This window comes from Perca flavescens, chromosome 5 (assembly GCF_004354835.1).
Source record: "Perca flavescens isolate YP-PL-M2 chromosome 5, PFLA_1.0, whole genome shotgun sequence".
In the NCBI taxonomy this organism is placed as follows: domain Eukaryota; kingdom Metazoa; phylum Chordata; class Actinopteri; order Perciformes; family Percidae; genus Perca; species Perca flavescens.
Window position 1 is genome coordinate 10,965,349 of NC_041335.1, and position 16,524 is coordinate 10,981,872.

The 16,524-nt window shown below is 42.1% G+C and overlaps 1 protein-coding gene across 2 annotated transcripts in view; it reads right to left on the reverse strand.

The window, feature by feature from the left end:
- dock5 (dedicator of cytokinesis 5) overlaps window positions 1-15,571 on the reverse strand; it is a 38,132-nt gene extending 22,561 nt beyond the window's left edge. For both annotated transcript variants that reach the window (XM_028578550.1, XM_028578548.1), the window contains exons 1-11: window positions 15,109-15,571; window positions 7,698-7,781; window positions 7,441-7,481; window positions 7,303-7,358; window positions 6,926-7,022; window positions 6,648-6,796; window positions 6,381-6,516; window positions 6,117-6,271; window positions 3,568-3,649; window positions 2,821-2,950; window positions 2,087-2,159 (exon numbers count right to left, since the gene is read on the reverse strand). In XM_028578550.1, the coding sequence (XP_028434351.1) occupies window positions 2,087-2,159; window positions 2,821-2,950; window positions 3,568-3,649; window positions 6,117-6,271; window positions 6,381-6,516; window positions 6,648-6,796; window positions 6,926-7,022; window positions 7,303-7,358; window positions 7,441-7,481; window positions 7,698-7,781; window positions 15,109-15,151 (1,046 nt within the window). In that variant the 5' untranslated portion in view covers window positions 15,152-15,571. The remainder of the gene's footprint in view (window positions 1-2,086; window positions 2,160-2,820; window positions 2,951-3,567; window positions 3,650-6,116; window positions 6,272-6,380; window positions 6,517-6,647; window positions 6,797-6,925; window positions 7,023-7,302; window positions 7,359-7,440; window positions 7,482-7,697; window positions 7,782-15,108) is intronic.
- Window positions 15,572-16,524: the final 953 nt, after the last annotated feature.

The following is a 16,524-nucleotide window of genomic DNA, read 5'->3' on the forward strand; positions in this document are numbered from 1 at the left end:
TGGCATGTCCTGCACAGGAGAAAACTCTCTCAGATGGTGTCCAAGAGGTCTGTACACACCTAGGTAGGAGTTTGAAAGGGCAGACAATTTGCCACCATTTGTTCCATAGTGGAACCGGGTTTCAGTACCCAACCCTACTGCTCATGCACACACATTCATTTTCCCTTGTGGGGGGAGGAGCTTAGGAGACAGTTTTGGGCTTTAGCGGAAAGGGGGGAAGGACTGAGAAGTTGTCAATGTTCAAATTTTTTGGCTAAGTCCTGGATCTTCACAATCCTACCTACAGCACCTTTAAGCGGTGATAAAGGGGCATGCCATTTCAGGGCCGGCAATAAACCCGCTGATATTATTTACTTCTGACTCGCATGTTAAATGCTTTGACTGCCAAATTAAGTGTTGTACTGCACTGCGTGGATGTTTATGATCTTTATTATGTTTTGAAACCATGTTTCAGAAAAAAAAAAAAAAACTTTCTTCTTATGTTATTTCTATCTTAAATATATACTTTTTCCCATTGTTCATTGGAAAACCCATTTAGTATAACCTTTGTGTTATTAATTTGTAATCATCCAGTTCATGATTACGAGTGGCAAAAATGTCACTCCGTGTTAATGAAACAAATTCAATTTTCAAGGCTGGGAAGCTTAACAGGTTTTTCTGTGGTACAATGTGTCTTTGGTAAAGAACACATTTCGAGAGCAAGCATTTATTAAGGAGCAGAGAATTGCATGTCCATGAAACGTTCAGTCACTTTTACAGAGGAAACCTCACATATCAGAAACTTTAGTCTGGATTAATATAAAGCCCTCAAGATAGAAAAGGCTTCTGTATTACAGGTGAAAACTAGAATTACAGCCTCGCGGTTCCATGCCTCCGCCTACCAGTCCAGTTGCAGTATACAACACGTCATATAATAATATATGTAGTGAAGACTTTTTTTGTGGCAAAATTTTGGATTAGCTTCAACTTTGTCATTTAGCAGAGTACAGGTACAGAACCAATGAAATGCAGTTGACATCCAACCAGAAGTGCAAAAGAAGCATTAAATACCAAAGTGCAGGTTGAGTACAGTATTCTGTGCAGTTATGTAGACAATAGAGATTAATTACTGTATGTACAACAGTGTATAGTTAGATAAATGCAGGTTTTCCAGATTACAAATGGAAGCTATCACTATATTGACTGTGAATCATTTCCAGTGAGAAACATGCAGTCTTCACTTAAAGACTATATTTACAGATGACCGACAGAGAGCTTTGTCACATGGTGCAACGACAATCACCTCAACGTCAGCTAAACCAATGAGCTGGTGGTGGACTACCAGAGGAACTGGAAAGATCCCACAGGGAGTAATGGCCATGACCATAGGCAATGCTTCAAATATGGATGTTGCCACACATTCTAAAACGTGTGTGACACACACACACACACACACACACACACACACACACACACACACACACACACACACACACACACACACACACACACACACACACACACACACACACACACACACACACACACACACACACACACACACACACACACACACACACACACACACACACACACACACACACCACAGTTTCGAGGTGGGCACCGAAGATTAGAGTCACTCATTCAGTCTCCGATCAAATGTGAAATATGGTTACAATCATATGAGTTATAGCGTTGAATAATGAATTGAATTGAAAAGCGCTTTTGCAGAACATTATGATGTCACAGTGACATGAGTCTATATCCTCGACGTTGCACATAGATGTAAAACGTCAGGAAAATTGGGTTCGATGTCAAGAATCAGTCGAGCTATTTTTGGGGCTATTCCATCAAGGAAATCGATTGTGCACGTGGTATGAAAACATGGCCTTGACACTCTGGATTGCAAAAGCTTTTTCTATATTTGTCCATGAAATGCAACATAGGAAAAGTTGAATTGCATGCTCAAAAAGATGTAATTGAACACAGTAAGCAAATATGACTCAGGTTCTATTCCAATTCTTTCGAGTTATTACTAGGTGATGTTAGAAAACAAGGTTGAGCAGGTTAACAGTATAAGAAGTGTGACAACGTCAAGAAGACTCACTGCTGAAAGGGAATGAAATGCTGTTTGTCCTCATCGTCCGTTTTGCCATGGGCGATATCTGTAATGTCCATCACTGCAACGACAAAGGAAAGCGTCACAGTTAGCCCAGGATAAGCTAAGTTACCAGATGCAATGCAGTTGTTTGAAAGCAAAGTAGGAGTTTAATTTGTTTTAGAAGTTCATTTACTTACTATAACTTTTCTACTTCTAAAACAGAAGCTGAGCCAGGTGTTGGATCTCATTCACCTGTTGCCTTGGCACGGCAGACAGCCAGCATAGTGAAACAGATTGAGGGTTCTCGGTCTCCAGCTAGCAAATGCTTCTGAATTGTTCATTCCGCCAAGCTCTTTTCCTAAAGTGATTTTTTTTTCTCCTGGCTATGAACAATGTGACTTCTGAGTGAAACATTCTTTCAGAATTTCTGGTTTCAGTCCATTTGCTGGAACACCAGAGGAAACCATTCCTCATCAATTCCTCATCAAATCCACCAATCATCTGGCCAAAAACAAAAGGATGGGGTCTAAACCAATTTCCGCCGACTCCTTTGCCAAGGCAGAGTGGAGGTACTTTCTAGGTCAGCGAGCAGGTGTTTCCATTTCATTCAGCACATGGATCCTTCATTTTTACACCTCAACAGAACTATTCATGCAAATAAGGATTTATTGATTTTGTTGTTGTTGAGGGGACTTTTGTATTGCCTAAGCAAATATTAGGACATTTGAAAAGTAGCTCACCAGCCACACCAAACGGTCTCCTCAGTCCTCCCGTCTGTTTCTTGCCTTCTTTGAGCTCCATGCTGCCCACTCTGATGATCTGACACACCAGGAAGAGTCGCAGCCTCATCAAGTCACTGCTGCTCAGGTCCTGGACACCAGGAACAACCATATAGAAGATTTATTATGGCATATTAAGTCATAAGGTGCATTACATACAAAAGGGCAGTGGACTGTAGGTATCACTAGTTATGTGCATTCATGTGACTTGAGCTGCAGACCAGATGGCAAATATTACAGGATGAAAGCATGCAGTAAAACCCTCAAACATGTCATTTTTTTTCCAGCATCTTTATGCGGGTTTTTTTTCTCTGGAGGTTATTAAAGTCAAAGGAGTCTTAACTTGTGTACTTTAAAAAAGGAAGTAAATACAATGATAACATGTCAGCTCTTTGTCTTGATGAATGTGGTGTTTATGACATTCTGACCCACTATTTCCTAGTGGCACACATGCAGGTTAACACAACAACTTGTTTGCAAGAAACTGCTGACCGTGTCATTAACACAAACCGCAGCAATATAATGGAGGCAAATGTATTCAAATGTTTAAAGATGTACCGTGAATGTGAGCCATTCAGCGAAACTTCCTGCAAATTAAGAGGGACCCAGGAGCAAATTGTCCTCTTTGTCACAGATTGCAGACAGCGTTTGGAGTGTTTAAATCCGAAGCAAAAGGGAATACAGTCAAGTGGGTTGGGATTCAGTTACCGTGAATAGAGCTGGCAGGTTGTTGAGTTTTTCAATTTCTTTAGGCATCCCCATACTGTCCCAGCGCACCAGGAAGTTCTCACTGCATGAATTTAAATAAGAATCACAGTTAGATATCAAATTATCTAAAGGCATCGGGAGAAATGGCAAAATAGAAAATAACCAACGTAAAAACCTTGCATTATTTTAATCTGTCCTACCAGATACAATCCAAAGTGTCAAAACAATTCTAAGATGCTAGCATATTTTGAAAAGCTATAATGTGAGAGTATATCGATCAGTCTCATAGCAGACAATGCGACTTGCCAAACACAGGTAATGGCAGAAAGGCTTACTAGCATTACTAAAAAGGAACACAGACATCCTTAATGGTATAAGTTCCTATATAACGTTCCGGCTATGACAAGTTCAAATGTTTGCTGTTATAAAAGGCCTACTGTCCCCTCTTCAGAGGGGTAAAAGGTCAGGAACTGCACAATCATCCACAAGGAGCTGGAGGGGACTAATATTCACACTATTAACATTCACAAAGATGAACTTACTTTTCAGTCACTTTGACTTTTCTTTTCAGAGCTTCTTTCAAATCACTTCCATAATTTATGCTGGCACCATTTTTGCCAAGCTTAGAATAGAGCCGTTAGTTTTCTACACCAGCGAGCAGAAGAAGCGGCACCTCCATTAACACCTGGAACTAGTAGCCTTCCAGCCGGAGTATTCATTTAAAACATTGCTGAAGCCGCCACGTTAGAGCTGGGCAGAGTTATGGCACAATCATGCACAACCTTAAGCCATTATTATTCTACAGCCATAGTACAACTTACTATATTTCTTAATAATTGACAAAGTAGCAGTGATACTGGTGGTTAATTTGCAAAACTAAAATTTGATATTTTATTAATTGTTATTAATGTTATGTCCGACTTGGAAGGTACATCAATATCAATTATTACGGTTATATTAAGACACATTGTAATGCGAAGATTTGTGATTATCTTTGTATCATGCTGGAACAAGCTCTACTTTTCCATGTCACATTACAATTCAATGAACCCAAATTGACAAACAACTTCAGCTTGATACTTAATTGTGAAATTAGAGCGGCAGTAGGTAGTTACTGTTTTGTGTCATTGGGCAATACATTCATAATAATCTTTCAGCATATTGTAATTCAAGTGTTCTGAGAGAAAACTAGACTTCTGCACCTCCTCCCTGGCTCTGTTTTCAGGATTTAGTAAACCTAGCCATCACAGGTGACTTTGGCCAATTGCAGGTCATTTCGTAGATGGTAAGCATTTCTATTGGCTGTTTGGCAAATGCAGAAGCGCGTGCATGTCCCTTTCGGTGAAAGTTTTGTTTGCTGTAGCCTAAGGCTAAGGGCTGCAGGTAATTCAAGGCTAAACTATTAGATAGGATACATTATTGTTATCCATCTATATGCAATACATATAGGTACACACTAGTATAGTTGTAGTCCAGTTTAGAAGTAGTCCAGTTTATTGTCCAGGGAGCAGATATTTGCGTTGAAAACAGTCAGAAGAGCTGTTCTGCTCGGGTTAGCCCCAAGCGATAACACGAACACCGGCTCGTTTGTCATGTTTACGTTTCCTCTCACACAGCCTGCGGAGTCTCCTCTTTATGGTCCATACGCGTTGTTTTCACGGATGGGATCGCCCCGCTTCCCAGCATTGCACGCTAGTGAGCTTGCCAACAGTTTCTCTTCACTGACCACTGACAGGCAAAGAAAATACACCCTCCTACAACCACGATGGCTACAGATGATGATTGGACGAACTCGTCACGTGGGGCTGGCTGCTCCCGAATTTCAAAAACCGACCATAATGGCGGCTCGTTTGGAATAACATCTCATATTACGAAAAAATACGAAAATAGTTCAGCGAAATGTGTTTGTGAAAACATTTTAAGTGAGAAATAGGCCATGCAGTTGCTGAATCTGTCTTCATTTCAGATCGACAGTAAGTTTGAAAGATATTCGTCAGCTTTTGAGAGGCAGCGAGCCGAGCCGAGCGCTCCTCATTTGCATCAAGTTGGCTGGATTCAACTTTATGCAAATGAGGAGACTCGACGCCCCGCTTTTGCAAAGTCCCTGCGACGCTACCAAAATGCATTGCACGGCTGCTCCCATAGAAATGAATGGGAAGCAGGGAAATGGCAGCAGTCTGCTGCGAGGACCAGAGGCCGAAGCCGCAGCACCGCCTACTGCTGCCATTCGAGCGAGGATAGGCTGGAGCACACGTAAACACAGCAGACCAGCAGCTGGCAGTTTAGCCTTCTGCTAATCCTAGCTCATGGCTGCGGCTAATTCAAGTTCATGTTAATGAACTGCCATCAGGGATGAAATGAATGATTAGTACTCATAAATGTTTCTGTATGAAACCGGTGCGTGCCAGTGTTCGACTGATGGGAGGGGCTAGACAGAGAGGGGAGAGCTGCAGGAGGAGGAGGTCTCACTCTACTTCAAATTCTAGTTGTTTTTTTTGTTTGTTTTTTGTCTGCCTCTCGCAGCTTTAAGAGAAAAGTGAGGAGCAAACCTGATGAATTCAGACTGGTCGGGGTCATACAGAGACATGAGCAGCTCAGCATCCTCTCCAATGTTGCATACAAAGTTCTTCAGGTTCATGAGTAGACTGTAGGTGTGCACCGTACTGAACAGGGTCTGACGCCTCATTTCCAGGTTTTGTCGCGTCTGCAGAAAAGCAAAGCCCCAGGCAGTGCATGGACACAGAGATTAATTGAATAGACAGCTACTATGGAGGAAAATAATGGGCGATAGTATGAACAAATTAAAATCATGCCTTTTCTTCTTGTATCCTGTCATCGACACTGCGAGAAGCGGTCTCGTGTGCCCGGAACAGGCTGACCGTACTGGTCCGGTCAGGATCCAGGGTGTTTCCTGCTTCGTCTCGCACCACCAGGTCCAACCCCAGAATCCTGAGCAGCACGGAGGATCAAACAGCGCCAGTTGTTACAGAGACAATCTAACAGTCAAAATCAAACTTCACAATGGTGGTCATGTCACATGGCAGTTCATTGTTGTGCTACAAGGCAGCAGAAGTTCCTACCGGTTTCCATAATCAATCTTGGCTGTGACTTTCTTTTTGAGTTCCACGAGGTCATCCTTAGGCAGCGTTCCCGACACTATCTGAGATCGATATTCGATGAGGCTGTAGGCCATCTGCTGAACACCCCTGAACAATGTCGTCTTGTTCGCCTGTCAGATAAAGATGTACACACTTAGAACAGTACACCCTTCAGAGGTATGAAACAAAACAAAAAAGGAGAATCAGAGAAGTGCCCAGGATTATGTGTACTCAAAAACAGAGAGGCGATCAACACATACCACGTAGAGCTTGTGCCATATCTGTGCCCATTCCCTCAGAGTAGCCCCGAGCTCCTGCACCAGGGGTATATCTGCTGGAATGACTATTTCCTGCTGGCTACCAGCCACAAGGAGAGAATAATAAAAAAAGGTATTGGAAAAGTGGCCCATCACTCAAAGATCAAGTCACATAATTTGGACGGACTCAAGTGCATTTCTATACATGATAAATAGTTGGATGGTTTCCCTACACAGCCAAGAGAAGCATTACTGAAGCTTCACTTACGGTAATTACAAGTTCACTGCTATGTTATTGGCAAATGATAAGGCGGGGCGGGCAAACCAAAAGCAAAGTGGATTATCACCATGATGATATGTTTACTGATATGTGATCTCACCCTGTTCCCTCAACCGAAGCCTCCTTTAAGTGGATGTAGGAAGCTGGGAAAATGCCCTGAGGAAACAATGAGGTAAAATCAGTATACACACACCACAGCATTGGGTATAGGATAATAGAGTGCTAATGATGCCCTTACCCTCTGTGATTTCTTGCGTAGCGTGTAGCCCCTATACCAGCCTGAAGAAATATTAATCAACAGAGACACATGTTAGAGTGAGGGAGAGGCAGTGAACGAGACAGAAGTGATGACAACGTGGCGGACTTGTTTACATTGTTATGCGTTGCATATCAAGCACCGGTTAGTTCAACATTTTGATTTAAGTTCCTGTGTCAGCTTGCTTTAGAGAAGGAGAAGAGGGATGAGTCGGGGCCTGTGCGTTCAGGCACGCTCACCTTCCAATTTCTCGTGTATGTGCACCGTGTCCCCCACCTGCAGGCACAGCTCCTGCTCACCCCGGGGCTCATAGTTGTAGATTGCTGAAGGACAAAGAGGGATTGTTTCAATAGGAGAAACACAATAAATGCAATAAATACTGAAAAAGAGAGATTGGGTGCTCGGCTATCTCAGTTGGTAGAGCGGGCGCCCATATATAGAGGTTTACTCCTCGGTGCAGCGGGCCCGAATTCGACTCCGACCTGCGGCCCTTTGTTGCATGTCATTCCACCCTTTCTCTCCCCTTTCATGTCTTCAGCGGTCCTGTCAATAAAAGCCTAAAAATGGCCAGAAAAAAAATCTTAAAAAAAGAAAAAAAGGAAAGATTTTGGCCGACAGTTTGACTCACAAGTTTTGTTCCTACTTGAGGTCAAGTTAATTATGAAAAACTCTAAATCCCTTTTCAATCAGGAGCAAGTCTGTTTTTTAAAAAAAGTTTGTGGATCAGAGGTTTGCAGTTTCTCCCATGAAAAGGTAACCAATCTTGACCTTTGATTTATTCCTTATCTGACTGCTTTTTATAACAGCAGGCCTGTGTGACTCAAACCTTTAAAGCATTTTGATGACTCTTAATTGAAACAGACGTCCTGAGGCTGTGTTTAACGTTCCAGCAAATGGACTGTGCTGGAGCAGGTAGCTTCAGAGTAGTGGGGGGAAAAAAAGAAGGGAGGAGTGGAGCTAAAATGGCAATGGCATCACGGCCTTTATATTTCTGATATCATCAAAGCACTGCAGACCTTTGGTCAATAGTTACACTGTGCAGGTTGCGCTTCTGCAAACCGGCTCACCTGTGAGCCCTGCCCTTCCCTTCACGCAGTTATTAACCTAACCGCTTTCCTGGAGGCAACTCCTGTCTTTCCTTTTTAACTCTTGAACCAGGGCACATACGGTAGGGATCTCACAAGAATACGTCTGCGCGGGCACACAGAAGCACGCATCTACGCACACACACACACACACACACACACACACACACACACACACACACACACACACACACACACACACACACACACACGTTGCAAAAGAGAAACCTTGGCAAACAATACTGTAGCAAAGGTCTTTGTCATGACTTGAGGGAGCAGCAATAAAGAGCAGCTACTCTCCTAGTCAGATAGAGCTCTGCCCTGACTTGCCTGGTGATAATGCTCGTTGCTGGAGGCTAGATTTCACAGCACGATTCAACTGGCTCGGCTTATCACACCTCAGTCTGAATACCAAAACTTGACAAAACTGTGTGACTGTGGCTACCCTTATTTCTCCATGACATCCTCCACACAAGATAGATTTGCCCAGACTTATTATCTTCTCCACACGGATCAGTTTTTAGGTTAAGACTGCGTTTGTGTAACCAGTAGCCTAGAAATCTAGCAGCAACAAATTTAATTTGCAGCCGGGGGTCTAGGCACTCTCCGTTGACTTGCGTGCTGGAAAAACCAAACTCTAGTCAGGCCAATCACATCGTGTATAGAGTCGGTGGGCGGGCTTATGGCTGCTGCTGCTGCTGCTGGGAGCAGCGGTCTTCTTAAGAGTTAAGCTTTTCTTTGAGAAAAGAACAAAGAAAGGCACTGAAGTCATTCTTAAAAAAAGGAAGATGTGTTTGGAGTTATCAACTAGCTCCGCTACCTTCTTCGCTGCTCTGCCTGGTTGTAACGCTATCCTATTGCGTGCAGAGGGGAATTTGAAAGACAACCGTTTATCCCAGTTAGGTTAGACCCAAATGGCGGAGATGTTGTTAGGATATCATCTGCGCAGGTTCACGTGTGAATGACGCCTCAGATCCCTCGTCCAGTCATCAAAAAGGCAAAACAAACACTGAAACTTAGATTGGTTCAGAAACACTGCAATACCAATGACACCTTTCTTACTTTCTTTCTTTTTTTTCCTCCCATTAAATCAAAGTTGAAATTTCCCCTTACATCACAGTTTTGGTATCTCTAAGTTCTGACCTTACAAAACCACTTTGATTTGAACAGAAAGTTCAGGCCTTTGGAGCTAACACAGTGACATACTGTGTGGATTGATCGCAAAAGATGTTCCCGACACACTTTAAATTCTCTTGAAAAAGAGTACCGTATTATCACCAGGAAATGATTTGTGCAGCCGGAACAATATTGAATAAAACGTGCACTGAAAAGAAAAAAAAAGAAAATGACATCTGTCTCTGGTCATGCCGAGAGTGACAATGGTCCATTCACCAACTTGACACAGTGTCCGGGCCTGGCAACAGCGTGGCAACATGCCAGTGGCAGGCACCCAGCTGAGCGTGCTGTGATGCCACGCAGTCTGAACTAAAGGCAACATTATGGGCCTTGGCAGCACAGCTCATCTGTACAACTCTGAGAAACACACCATCTTCCTCTTAAACTTGAAATGCAGAGTCTGAAGCCGCTGCTGTAAATTCCAATAAAGCCTCAATCTGTGTAGGTTCAAGTTAATGTGCATACTAATGTTAAATCAAAGCCAGTCAGCCTGATTCACTCTAAATGACGTATCACAGAAGTGGATTAGCCAACAATTAAAGAACACCACGGCTGAAAGGTTTGAGCAGCTGCTGGCGGCTCATCACAGCTAACACGTTTCGATGAGAAGCCATTGTTTTTCGCCGACTGGCTGGGTGTGAGAGTAAAACTATTCCAAGTTATTATGGCCATGAAAACAAACACAAACAACATGACGCAAGATGCAACCGATCCTTGCACATACAGATCGCATGAGATGGGGCAGACATATGCCATGCTAGACTAACAGATTCTGATTTAACAAACAAACACTCCACTTGTACAGTAGGAGCTTGTAAGCAAAACATTTTACATCCCAAACTATTAAATACATAAACAATCTTCACAATAAATAGGGTAATATTTTAGTTTGAAATCAATGAAAGACAGAGGTATTATTAGATACAAAAAAAAGACATTTATTATGAATTCAAAAGGTCTTTAGTAATCCAGTGATGTATCATATATATGTCTTATAAAACCTGTATTTCAAGCGTACAAAGCTACCTAAGTAGGGAACGACATAGTATATCTACAAAAAATAAATAAATAAATAAAAAATAAAGTAATTAGGTAAAAGCAAGTCTATTAAGGTTTGTTTTAGAGCCAGTTCTCCTCAGGCAGGATATTTCAAAACATAAAGGCCTCGGCAGAAAAGCCTTTCGATTTCTGTCTACCGTCTAGACAGCGGGAGACGATCTGTAGCTCTTAAAACTGCTCCAGCTAATAAGTCCTTATATGTTATCCATAAATCAGAGAGATAATTCTCAAGTTCAAAGCTAATAGGGCCGAAGGGAATTAGACCATTATGGGCTCATCTTTTAATTATAGTTAAAAAAACCCTGCTACAAAGAAAATTACAATTGCCTTCTCTGATGGAGAAAAAAAAAAAAAAGCACCAATGTCTTCCTCCAGGTTGCTAAAGAACTACTCTGAAATAAAGTCGGAGTTTTAAAAGGCGTGACTAAACATCCGACCATCTGATCAGTCAATCAAAACTGAGAACACTTCACTCACTGGCACATATGACATTGTAAGACCGATTGTAAGATTGCGAGCTATGGAGGCCGCAAATTCAACAGCTTTATATTTGGTTTGCTAATACGATGCCCACGCAGCACCTGCAGACCAAACAACTTATTGGTTATTTATTGCATAATATTACAAAGTGGTAGGGCTGCTCCCTCTTAGTCGATGAGTCAACTAATCGGTCGTTTTGGTCTTAAGTCAACTTAGATTTCTTTAGTCGATTAGTCAGGTTTTATGCTTTTTTCATGCTGGATGACTTATATCCAAGAAACATACGAGCACATCTCTGGTAAACACTAGAATTAAAGTGGTGCTTTTGCATGACTCTTTGCGCAGAAACTCAGATTTACAGATCTGTTGATTAAATCAACTAATCGATTAGTCGATACAATTGAATGAAGAATTAAGGATAGAATAAAGAACTAAGAATTTCTTCAATCGACCACAGCCCTACAAAGTGGAAGTTGTGGCTCAGTACTTGGAAAAAAACCCTGTACACATGACGACAGTGAGTGCAAGCATGAGCCTTTACGACTTCAGTGGCTCGAATGGCAGTTCTCTAAAGAAAACTAAAAGGTAGTGCTGCTTGTAACCAATAGTAAAACATTATGAGTACATTAATGAACAATATATAATAACATAAAACATGTAAACTCCAGGGGTTCGCTGCAATGAATCAAATGTAGCCATTATAACAAACGATATAGCCTATTAAAGTCCCCCTCCACTGAAACGTGTGCATTGCTTATTGTTATTTAACTTGATGTTTGCACTGTGCAGAGTTTGACACTATAAGGCTGCTGTTTTCATATTCATATGTGCTCACCTTAGATCCAAGTTAACAATGTGTACTGGTGAGCATGATTTAGGGCATCACAACTTGTTTAAAAGCCAACCATGCCAACAATATTACACAAATGTGATGGACACCTGGATGGCTCAATGGGGTTTTAAGCCGCCAACGTCTCCTTCCAGGCAGCGCTGTGACTGTTGACTTCAAGGCACCTAACATTAACCTTAACCATAACCATAACCATAACCTAATCGGCTTCAAGGCAGCGCTGCGACCGTTGACTTCAAGGCACCTAACCCTAACCATTGTCTAATCCTAGTGCATTCCAGGCAGCGCTGCCTGGAAGGAGACGTTGGGGGCTTAAAACACCGATAAACCACCTGACGCCTCAGTGCACATACCCCCAAAGTGTGCTCGTCAGTGAAGTAGTAGACATCTTGCAGCGTTTTAACTTTTGAAATGAAACATATTTGCATATTCAAGATATTAATATACAAGATATTATTTTCAAAGAGGGAGAAAAAGCTGATGCACTTTCAAGAATTTTTGACTAGTTCGATTGAATTTCTTGGTGGAAAAAAAACCCTATCAGACACAAATTATTATTCAACCCACAGAACTTTAATATGTCTAAAAACATTTTTGTAAGGGCTCTTTAAAGAGCACTCCTCCAATCTAGCACTGTATTCCCTCATTCCCAACATTGTCGGAGTCGTGATGTACGTTTTTTTTAATTTATTTATTTTTAAATTACTAAAATTGATCAAAATTGAAGCAGCAGAACCAGAGATATTCTTCCTTCTTGTCAAAACCTGGTGCCTACATACCCAGAATGCAACTCAACTGCCGCCAGTTTGGTCAGGGATTGGGTTGTGTTATTCTAGCAGCAGATAATGTAGCCTCAAGCCGCTAGGCTCAAGCAGAGCCCAAGCTTCAAAGAGAAGAGGGCTACAGAGGTCTGTTAACCACACTTCTTTCGGACTCCCCAGATTTGTTTTCATTTTCAAACTTGCAGTCTTCAGCACCAACCGACGCAGACTCAAGACACTTCAGGCAATTTTTTTTTTATTTTTTGCCAGCTCCCTGAAGCCACAATTGGCTTTATAGAGCTTTTTTTTTTTTTGTCCCACAAATGATGTTCCGCAACACCTGTTACCAGACTTAACAGATGTCTAAAGTAAGTGGAGTTCCCCTTTAACTTCCTGGATTATTGGTATTTGGTAAGGGCATTACATTAGTTGGCAAGAAATGTGTCATGTTGTTCATGTACGCTGTCAATAAAAATGGCCAGCTATATTTGGGTTTAAAAAAAAAAAAAAGAAAAAGTCATGTATTTACATGGCTGCTCATTGAGACCACTACCTGTAATCTAATAAAGCCACGGGATGTCATTATGGATGCAAACAAGGTAAAAATGATTTCAACGCTTCATTTGAGTCTCTAGTGCAGTGCCTCACTACGGGATGTAAAAATGAAGAAGCCATCCTATTATGATGGTGTCACAAATTCACCATAGGAGATTGTGATTTATTAAGACCCATATTATCCACATTTCCATGTTAGCTAGCGTGACATAATTGATATTATTAGAAATCTTGCGACTCCTCTTTCATGTAAAAATGTAGTTGCCTGCATTTGGGCACAGCCTGGGTTGACTAATCGGATTAATATTGTGAGACCTTGTACAGGGTCCGATGGCATTTTAAGGATTAAATACAGTGTTAGTGACTCCTGCCCCTTTTCTGGGGGCGAATGGCCGGAGGAGAATGGCACAGTCTACACAATCTTGCAGAGCAACACTTTCGAACGCAATACAGGGATCTAAAAATGATTAACACTAAGAAATTCCTCAACATCAGCTGCTAAAACAAGGTCATATATAACCAAGTGGGTAGTGGGCAGCAGAGCACTTCATACCCACCTGCATTTGTTGCTTTAAATTGTTTTTTTAGTCACAACACCTGCATGGCACACAACACTTTCTTTTAAAAGGAAGGGATTTCCAGTCCTGGGCTCTGAATCACACATACTTCAGAAAGACTATACACACTAGGTGTATTCTTTGTCCGCACATGCAGCGTTTTCCTCATGTGAAAGGCATCTGCTGTAGGTAGGCTACACCAGGAACCACTCTCTGTAGCCTGTGTCATAACTCTGCAGAACTAGCAGTGAGTCAGTAGGTTAACCAATGACCAGCCAAACTGTGGCGACAATAAGTCATTACAGTAAAACTGAAATGCATTTCTTATGAAGCCTAGTAGTTAGTGCTGATTTGCCTTGAGGGCGTGAAGGACTACCTGATAGCGTGAGTGCATGCACGGTAAGCCCACAAACGCACCGTGACAGGGCCGCACCTTATTGCAAGCCATTGCAGACCACATAAATGGCAAAACCGTGAATTTGAAAAGGAACACACACACACAAAAAGTGTCTAATAGCCTCAAAAGACAAGATACAGTTAAGCCCTATAGCGTAGGGTAAGTGTAGCCAAGCGACAACTGACAAACCCAAACGTCTGCGCTAATCCTGTTCTCTTATCTGACATGCATAGGCTACAGTACAGTCACAGCAGAGATTCCCATGTGGAGCCCTACAGGAACGCTTTAGGGGAGCTTCAAGGGACCTTCCAGCAAAGTGGGGATTCATTTAATTCCACTGCTACTTCCACAAGTCAGCTCAGCGTGGTTAAGTAAAGGAATGACTGGTATGCTCATTTAACTCTTGGCCTCTTTTCCATTTGTTCCCCTCGCCACCTATTACAGTAACGCAAGTGTTTCTTGCTACAACCAAATATCTAGAGTGCCAGGGGACGACAACAAGGAGGGTAAATATAAATATGGAGTAGGCTACTCTGTCAAATGATAAGAAAAGTTTGCCGGACAGTCTACAGTGTGGACGCCCGCCACGCACTAGCCTACCAACAACAAAGTCGCCAACAACTTGTTACCCAACTTCAATCCGCTTTTTCCCTTAAAGTATGTTGAGTTGGGAGTTTACTCGGCGAGCTCTCCACTGGCAAAACACACGTAGCTACATTTGAGAACTTACCGACTCCGTACTTCTCTTTTTTAGTAGGGATCCAACGGGTCATTTCGGGGAAAGGTATAAAGTTAGCTGAATGAATAAATAAATAAACTATATACAATTGCTAAAACGAGGACGGGCGGTGCACTCCTGCTCGTCCTGAGGTCTACAGTTCCGCCATGACTTGTAAACGGGGAGGGGAGAGGAGGACACACACACACACACACACACACACACACACACACACACACACATACACATACACATACACACACACACACACACACACACGGCTGGGAGAAAAGAGAATGGCATAGGCGTGAACCACGAGCTTCCAATAACTAGCTACCCCCCACAACAACACGAGCCCACGCTACCCCACAGCCACTCATTCCATCAAGTTTCGCCTGTAGGAATCTCGTCCGCTATAGGCTAGTATTATGCCCTAGACATCAGTCAATCGATAGTTGTAGCTATCCCTCATCAATCCTCAAATGAACTCAAATTGAATTCTGGGAAATTATAATGAGACTGACCTGTCCCTCGTTTTGCTTCAAGGACTCCCGACGGTGTCGGCGCTCCGGTTTTAGAACCACTGGCACACCATTTGACAGTGAGAATAATTAATTGAAAACAACAGAGTTGTGAATCACTGATGTGTCATAAATAAGTTATCACCAAGTTATTGTTTTTAATTTAAAATGAGATTGAATTGCAAACTCATGCTGCTGCTCCTCATATTGACTGGTATTCTGAGTGAGCAAAAATGAACTAGACCTGGGACATAATCATATGCCTACTCACATATGGCTATATTTGAAGTAAGTGTTTAGAAAATTAAAGGGAAGTATGACCAACACAATTGTGTTAAACCTTTCTATCAGTGAGGCTATTGACTTTAATTTAAATGTCATTATAACACTGCCAGTATATCACATAGCCTAACGCCCACAATGCACCCTCCTTCCCTGTCTGTCCAGTGAAGTAATTTACAGCTGCTGGCTGAGATCTGGTAGTCCATTTAGACTTTTTTGTTTGCCCATGATGTGGTGTGTGTGTGTGTGTGTGTGTGTGTGTGTGTGTGTGTGTGTGTGTGTGTGTGTGTGTGTGTGTGTGTTTGCGTGCATGCGTGCGTGTGTGTGTGTTTTCTGCAGCCACTGGTCAGCCAAATGGTGCTGTCAATAATGTTCAGCTATCCACTGCTTTTGTTGTTCCCTTTGACAGGGTGATGTTCATTGTGGGTGCTTTAAAACACAGCTTGTGGTGAATTAGCACTAACACAATACTACACAGTCTGGTTGAAAGCTATTATTGAATTATGTATATTATTTTACAAAGGACAAAGCTTTTGAACATATGACAACTGAGAGTCTATTGAGAGGCTTTTTAATGGCCAAACAAAAAAGGCCTTCAGATAATAACATTTTTAAATTGTCCTCT